The sequence below is a fragment of the Uranotaenia lowii genome, chromosome 3, assembly GCF_029784155.1.
Source record: "Uranotaenia lowii strain MFRU-FL chromosome 3, ASM2978415v1, whole genome shotgun sequence".
NCBI classification, from domain to species: Eukaryota; Metazoa; Arthropoda; class Insecta; order Diptera; family Culicidae; genus Uranotaenia; species Uranotaenia lowii.
In genome coordinates this window covers 315,473,962-315,482,040 of record NC_073693.1, presented here as the reverse complement: position 1 = coordinate 315,482,040, position 8,079 = coordinate 315,473,962, and the positions used below count along the sequence as shown (strand labels likewise).

Here is an 8,079-nt window from a genome sequence, read left to right as displayed (position 1 = left end):
ATTGAATTAAATACAAAAAAATTAAAAATATTTTAATGGAATGTATACATTTGTTAGATAACTTTTAAATTACGTACATTTTCCTTTAAAACTTTCCAATATATAAAAAAAACATAATTGAAATGAAGGTTATTCAGCAAAAAATGGTAATGCAATTTTTTTTATATTGAATTCTTAGAAATTTTCAAATCGAACGGAATTGTTGGGTCGTCCAAAAACCTTTTACCTGCAGTGTGTTCAATCCCGCCTTCGATAGCAGCTGATGGGGTCGGGCGTCCCAACACCGAGAGAGGAGGGCTTCGGGAGGGTGGTGGAATCTCACCTATTGTTCGGCCTTGGCTGCTGCTTGCGGTTCCAATTCCGGGTGAAGAAGGAGTCCCCGATCAAATTGTGGTCATCACACACAAAGGCACACGCGGAGTTACACAAAATACTTTGATTTATTATCGAACATTAAACTTAAACTTAAACATTAAACACTTAACAAAAATACTGGGCCGTGTGAGGAATACCCCAACAAGCACGGACGGAACGGACGATGATCTGGTTACGACTGACCGATCAGTGCTATGGTTGTCTGTCGTCGCCAGACCGATGTGCGATGTTTTTCTCTCATCGGCGCAACTCTCTGATCGGGTTTCATAAGTTCGCGATCGGGCCTCAGATCGTTCGGAGCGGATCTCTGACAAACAAACCAGCTGACAACGATGACCGTCTTCTACGTTCTCCAAGCTCATGATCGTAGCTGATCGAACCGAACGGGTGGCAAATATGTTGTCTGTCGTACGTTGGCGTACCGAGGGTTGCTTACTCACAGACATCCTGGCCCACCCAGAAATAGCACGATTTCTGAAAATAGAGAAATTCCTCTTCCGTGGTGTTTGATTAGGGAGGGATGGGAGTAAGGATTGGATGGGTTATGCTTGAACAGCATTTGGCTGCATTTCAGACTCAGGCTGAATTGGCAATAAACATATTCGCTCAACCGCCCGAGTTTTGAACCCACTACTCGTCTTTAACGTCACCACCCGAACAACACCATCTTGACCAGGGTGTACTTCAGATATGCGACCCATCTTCCAATGGATAGGTGGAACATTGTCATCGCAGATTACTACCAATCTACCGATCTCGATTTTAACATTATTATTCCACCGTTTAGTTCTTGCTTGTAGCTGCGAAAGATATTCTTTCCGCCACCGATTCCAAATTTGTTGGACCTTTTGTTGGATCAGCTGTGTCTTATCGAGCCTATTAACAGGTATGTTCGACAAATCACGTTCTGGAAGAGCCTGTAAGGAAGATCCCAACCAAAAGTGTGCCGGTGTAAGGGGCTCCAAATCATTCGGATCATCTGATTGCTGTGTAATAGGCCTCGAATTAAGACAAGCCTCCACCTGAACCAACAACGTTTGCATGTCCTCAAAAGACAGTGGATGGTCACCAATGACCCTAATTATGTGATGTTTTGCAGATTTTACTGCCGCCTCCCATAGGCCACCAAAATGAGGCGCTCGGGGAGGATTTAAATGCCATTGGATTCCGTCGTTTGAACAGTATTTCGAAATTTGTTCATGATGATCCTTGGATCTCAGAACCTTCCTCAAATCATGCAGATAGTTTCTAGCGCCAATGAAGTTGGTTCCATTGTCCGAGTAAATATCTGAAACCTTTCCCCAACGTCCCAGGAATCTTCTAAGCGCCTGTAGAAACCTATCTGTAGTAAGGTCAGTCACCAATTCTAAGTGCACTGCCTTCGTGGAAAAACAAATAAACACCGCTACATAAGCCTTTACCGAAGGCTTACGAGGCGCATGGCGTAAATAAACCGGGCCAAAATAATCAACCCCGGTTTTAGTGAATGGGCGTGATTCTCTAACTCGTGCCGCAGGCAAGTCTCCCATTAATTGCTCCATAGGCTTAGGGCGCACTCTGAAGCATTTTATGCATTTGTGAATTACATTTCTAATCACGCTCCTTCCTCCCAGAGGCCAAACCCGCTGTCTGACAGCGCAGAGAGTTAGCTGAGGTCCAGCGTGCAGCAATTTTTTGTGGTATGATTCGAAAAGTAGCTTGGTGAAATTATGATTCGCGGGTAGAACCATGGGGTGTTTAAAATCTTCGGATTCCTGAGAATGCATCAGCCTACCGCCGACCTTAATGATGCCATTCTGAATAAAAGGGTTGAACCAACGCAATGGTGATTTTCTGGGAACCGTTTCCCCCCTTGAGCATGACTTTAGCTCATCCTGGAAGCATTCTCGCTGAACTAGGCGTACCATAACCATTTCTGCCTCTGACAACTCTGTCGCTTTTAGAAACCCAGAAGTTGGGCCTTCTTTTGACTTTCTAAGAACTCGAATCAAGCGAATCCAAATAGCAGTGGAACGGATAAGTTTCGTATAGTCGGAAAAGTGGGAAATAAACCAATTGTTGAACTCTCGGCTAACCGAGGTTGTTGCAGCTACCTTTTTGTGTCTCCTTTCGTCTTCTCCTTCTTCTTCAAGCATGCTGACCGAGGCGATTGGCCAGCTCTCCATGCTTTCTGCTAACCATTGTGGACCATTCCACCAAAACTCGTTGTCAAGAATCTCCTCGGGTAGAATACCACGAGAGATTAAGTCCGCGGGGTTCTGCTTTCCTGCTACATGGTTCCATTGACACCCTTCGGTCATGGTTTGAATTTTGCTCACTCTGTTAGCCACGAAAGTAGTCCAGGTTGACGGCGTAGAGGAAATCCAGCGTAGAACACATGTGGAGTCGGTCCAAAAGAATGTCGAGACTTCGCCCTTGAGGGCCTTTTTCACATTGGCTACCAGCTGAGCCCCAAGCAATGCTCCACACAACTCTAACCTAGGAATACTTTGCGACTTCAACGGTGCAACGCGTGACTTTGATGTAAGGAGAGCTGTTTTCAATTGACCTTGGGAGTTCTGGCTGCGGATGTAAACACAAGCTCCGTACGCCTTCTCTGACGCATCAGAAAAACAATGGATCTCAAGCAGAACAGGGTTAGAAATCATAACGCATCGATTTATTCGGATCTCATTGAGCGAACTGAGTTGCTGGTGGTATTTTCTCCAAGCTTCATCAATCATCAACGGTACCGGTTCATCCCAGCCCAGTCGTTGATCTTTAGCATCCCTTAACATCCAAATTTTCTGCATAAAAATCTTAGCAGTAGCAATTACGGCTCCAATGAGCCCCAGGGGATCGAAAAGCATAGCAATAACGGACAGTATTCGCCTTTTAGTTAATGGTTCAATAGATTCAATGGCCGGAATACTGAATTGAAAGCTGAAAACATCTGATGTGGGCATCCATGTCAAACCTAAAGTCTTGACCGATGGATCAGGATCCAGATTTATACCTTCCGGGCATTTGATTGCCAAATTGTCTTCAGAAACATTCTTCAACACATCAGGGCTGTTTGAGGCGTATTTTCTCAAACGAAACCCACCAGAACTCATCAACGCATCAAGCTGAACTTGCAGCTCACTCGCTTCTTCCACGGTATCCGACCCTGTGATGACATCATCCATGTAGGTGTCATTTAAAACAGCCCTTGCTGCAAGTGGAAAGACCCCTTTCCCATCCGTGGCTAACTGTTGTAGCGTTCTAGTGGCTAGAAATGGAGCTGGTTTGGTTCCGTAGGTGACAGTTCGCAGTTCATAGATCGATATTTCTTCCTTGGGAGATGATCGCCACAAAATGGATTGGAGAGGACGATCATCTTCAGCGATATTGATTTGCCTGAACATTTTCCCAATGTCGGCAACAACCATAACCTGTTTGGTTCGACAACGGAGGATAATCGAGCGTAAATCATCCTGAATAACAGGGCCATTCAAGAGTCCATCGTTTAACGATACTCCCGTTGAAGTTTTACAAGAGGCGTCGAAAACAACCCTGACCTTTGTGGTGGTACTGGCCTCTTTAACAACTGGATGGTGTGGCAAAAAACAACGCTTGACAACTGATTTCTGACATGACATCCTTCAACTCAACTATCTTTTGCATGTGACCTTAATGAACATATTCCTCCATGAATTGTTCGTATTGCTTCCTTAGGTTTTCGTCCCTAGAAAGCCTCCGTTCCGTCGCCAGGAGACGCCGCATAGCGATTTCTTGTGACTCGCCTAATCGATCTATAATGCCTTCATTTCGCGGTAGAGAAACTGTGTATCTTCCGTCTGACTCGCGTTTCACAGTTTTCGAGAATAAGCTCTCGCATCTGGCTTCCTCTGATGATAGAAAATTAGTTGACTCGACCTCCTCACAGGACCAAAATCGAGCCATCATGGCTTCCAGAGGATCTTCAGTAATCGAAGCATTCGAAATTACTTCTATTGCTTGACGTGGAATCGGCAAACCTCCGCAGACTACCCAACCAAACACTGAATGATTCAGGGAAGGAAGTTGATCGCCCAAATCGATCTTTTCTCCAGTATGGAAGAAATCGAAGAATGATTCGATTCCTAGAACAATGTCCACCTCACTAGACACTGAAAACGAAGGATCCGCCAATTGGATTCCGTTTGGAAATCTCCAGCCTTTTGTTTGTACTGTTGTTGTGGGTAAATTAACCGTCACCTTGGGTAAGACAAGAAAGCTCATAGCTCGCGAAAACTCTGAAACTCGTGATCGAACCGTGGCATGAATTCTCTGCTTGACCTTCGTTGCTGCCTGACCTATTCCTATTACGCAAATTTCTACCTTTTCTCTTGTGGTTTTCAACCGTTGGCTCATTCGTTCCGTAAGAAGATTGCTCTCTGAGCCAGAATCTAGAAGAGCTCTTGCGGGGTACTGATTACCAAAATCATCTTCCAAAACAACTACTGCTGTAGCCAAGAGAACCTGTGATGAGCGTTGAGGCGCAGAGTTAGAGGACAAAAGATCTGTAGCTGCCAGGTTCGTCACTTGAGGAGCTGATCCCAACTGTTGTTCTTGGGCTTTAGATTCCTCTGTACCTTTTCGAAATCTAGAACCTCTAGATTCCTCCTTGTCCGACCTAAAACAAACCAAACTATGGTGGCGACCCTCACAATGGCGACAAGAATACCTCGATTTACATTCTTTAGCCCTATGACTCTTGCTGAAGCAATTTCTACAGAGCGAATGACTTCGTAGCAACCCCTCTCTATCCTCAATTTTCATGCGCTGAAAGGCCTGGCATTGAAACAATGGATGATCCGCTTGACAAGCAACACACGCTCTACCAGAAGATTGGAATGAACTGAAGCTACCCCTAGTAGAATGCTTAAACTTTGGGACTTGTTGTGGCTGAACTGACTTGGGCTCTACAACCTTAACCGGCAATGATTCTAAGACTCGCACACGCCTGCGAAGAAACTCCGTCAAATCTTGTACAACATCTTGGTCCTTGGCGGCAGAACTTTCTTCCCATCCTCTGCGTGTCGCAGGATCGAGACGCGAGGAGAGAAGGTGGACCAGAAGAAGATCCTTGTATTCTTCAGGTTGTATGATCTGATCTAACGTCTGCACAATTCTCTCGAATCCTTCCAAGAGAACTTGCAGATCACTGACGGATTCCTTAGTCAAAGAAGGGAGCTGAAACAGACCTTGAACTTGTCTTTTCCGTAAGAGCTTACTGTTGTTGTATCTCTTCAGCAACAAATCCCAGGCGATTTGGTAGTTGGTCTTCGTGATCTTGATAGGGTCAATTAGAGCTTTTGGTTCACCTTGTAAACAACCTTTAAGATAGTGAAACTTTTCCACTTCTGGTAAATCAGTCTTCCAATGAATGAGCGACATATATAAATCTCTAAAACTTAGCCATTCTTCAATATTTCCATTAAACGTTTGAAGTTTGATCTGAGGAAGTCGAACATGATCAAGAGTTGGTTGCAATAACGAATCATTCACCCTAGCTGTACTACTCAAATCCGGTAATTGAGTCCGTTCCTTAAGTTTTTCCATTAGAAAGGCCTTTGAATGGTAGTATTTTTCGCTAAACGTGACTCTTTCACGCTCGAAAAAGGTTTCATCTAAGTCGAAATCATCATGAGATTGAATTTCAATCAAAGTATCATTTAGTTTTTCCCACAGATTATCAATTTCCTCCAGTCGAATCTCAATTTGAATCGACGAGGAATCTTCTTGAAATGTTTCAACAAAACGCCAAATGTCACTAAACGAGGACTGAATTTGTTTAAATCTCATGTTCAAGACCTTCAAGCTTGGAGCCACGGTCGAAACTGATGGTTTCTTTGTGCTAGGCATGATTGGTATTGAGAACTAAATAATCCCTTTTTTAAATTCCGTAAATTTTAGGTTCTGACTCAATCCGATTCAACCTCTGAATCGATTCAATTACCGACCATTCAAATTCCGAAAATACACAATTGAAGTTCTGGAGCAATCCGATTCTAATTCAGAATCGATTCAATTTCTGTCTATCCAATTCGACCTCAGAATCGATTCAGTTTCTGATCACGTAAAATCAGACCCAATACTGACGTGTAACAAAGTTGATTCTGATTGGAGCAATCACTGACAATATTAAACCAACTCAATTCAAATGCTGGTCAAACAATTCCAACTCAATACAGTCACCAAATGACCAAATTTGGACTGAGTAAATCCCCAAGAATCAATTTCAGCTTGATTACCAACACTTCCAGTCAAAATCTGACTCCAAACACAAAATATATAGTTCAAACTTCGAACTCAACAAAGTATAACAGCTCACAATTCGATTCAAACATCCACAAAAATATTGCGTGATTCAATTAACCATTGATTAAAATTGCGATACTCCAATCAATTATGATTTCCCAAATGAAGTTATTCACCACTTCTAATAACCTTTATTTAAACTCGGTCCACTATCAATCAAGCGACCCTATATTTGATTAGCTTCACCAACAATCAAACCTTTTCTTCTCGTAATTAAGTAACTCCAATTCATAAATCTTAAAAACTTACCAATCATAAACCATTTAAGTGGCAGAAGTGTGGAACCTTGTAGGTGCTACCAAATGCACAAACAACTACAATCAGGATAGTGGTGACAATAAAAGGTTCGTTCAGACCTTCTGAACATCCAGCGAACCAATTTCAACCAACCAGGACACAAGTCCTCAATGTCCAACAGACACAATCTTACAAAATGGAGTCAAAGGCCTCCAGCCAATGACGACAGGGATACAGTGGTTATTAATGTTGGAAAGGGAATTAATTATTATTAAAATTGTATTTTGTATGAATCCAACAATATTTTGATTTTGCAAAGCAAGAACTTACACGATCCAATATCGCTGCAGCAGTTCCTCCCAGTTGTTACCAGATCTGTTGGAGGGGTGGTGGGTGGAAGAAGGGGGTTCCGGCGATGTTCCAATCACCGGGTAATCCTGGACCAGTCGACCGTCAAAATTGGCGATGTTCCAATCGCCGTGTTTCGACCTCTTTCGACCTCGGAATCGTGTTGACCGACACCGCACATGCACCGATGGCCTAGTCCGTCTATCCGAAGGCCAACCAAGGATGGATGATGACCACGAACCGCACTATGTTGAATCACGATGGCGCTACCCAAGCCAAGCCCATCGATGAATCACAAGGATGTTTTGTTCCAGCCGGGTTTCAACAAATGGCGACTTTTCTTTATAAACCCGGGAACAAAGGCCTCATTGACGTCTTTTGAGGGAGATGGTGTATCCGGATTTCAACGTAAATCGGCCCTCATCCGGTTCGAAGGACCATAATGTTGGGTCGTCCAAAAACCTTTTACCTGCAGTGTGTTCAATCCCGCCTTCGATAGCAGCTGATGGGGTCGGGCGTCCCAACACCGAGAGAGGAGGGCTTCGGGAGGGTGGTGGAATCTCACCTATTGTTCGGCCTTGGCTGCTGCTTGCGGTTCCAATTCCGGGTGAAGAAGGAGTCCCCGATCAAATTGTGGTCATCACACACAAAGGCACACGCGGAGTTACACAAAATACTTTGATTTATTATCGAACATTAAACTTAAACTTAAACATTAAACACTTAACAAAAATACTGGGCCGTGTGAGGAATACCCCAACAAGCACGGACGGAACGGACGATGATCTGGTTACG

The 8,079-nt window shown here is 43.8% G+C and overlaps 2 protein-coding genes across 2 annotated transcripts; both read right to left on the bottom strand.

Moving 5' to 3' along the window:
• Positions 1 to 917: 917 nt before the first annotated feature.
• Positions 918 to 3,995, bottom strand: LOC129753757 (uncharacterized). The gene has a single exon (XM_055749605.1). The coding sequence runs from the start codon at positions 3,993 to 3,995 to the stop codon at positions 918 to 920; it is 3,078 nt and encodes a 1,025-aa protein (XP_055605580.1).
• Positions 3,996 to 4,026: 31 nt separating this feature from the next.
• On the bottom strand, positions 4,027 to 5,775 carry LOC129753756 (uncharacterized). The gene has a single exon (XM_055749604.1). The coding sequence runs from the start codon at positions 5,773 to 5,775 to the stop codon at positions 4,027 to 4,029; it is 1,749 nt and encodes a 582-aa protein (XP_055605579.1).
• Between the last annotated feature and the right edge of the window lie 2,304 nt (positions 5,776 to 8,079).

Coding starts and splice junctions, on each gene's coding strand:
- LOC129753757 (XM_055749605.1), bottom strand. CDS start 3,995: ATGTCATGTCAGAAATCAGTTGTCAAGCGTTGTTTTTTGCCACACCAT.
- LOC129753756 (XM_055749604.1), bottom strand. CDS start 5,775: ATGTCGCTCATTCATTGGAAGACTGATTTACCAGAAGTGGAAAAGTTT.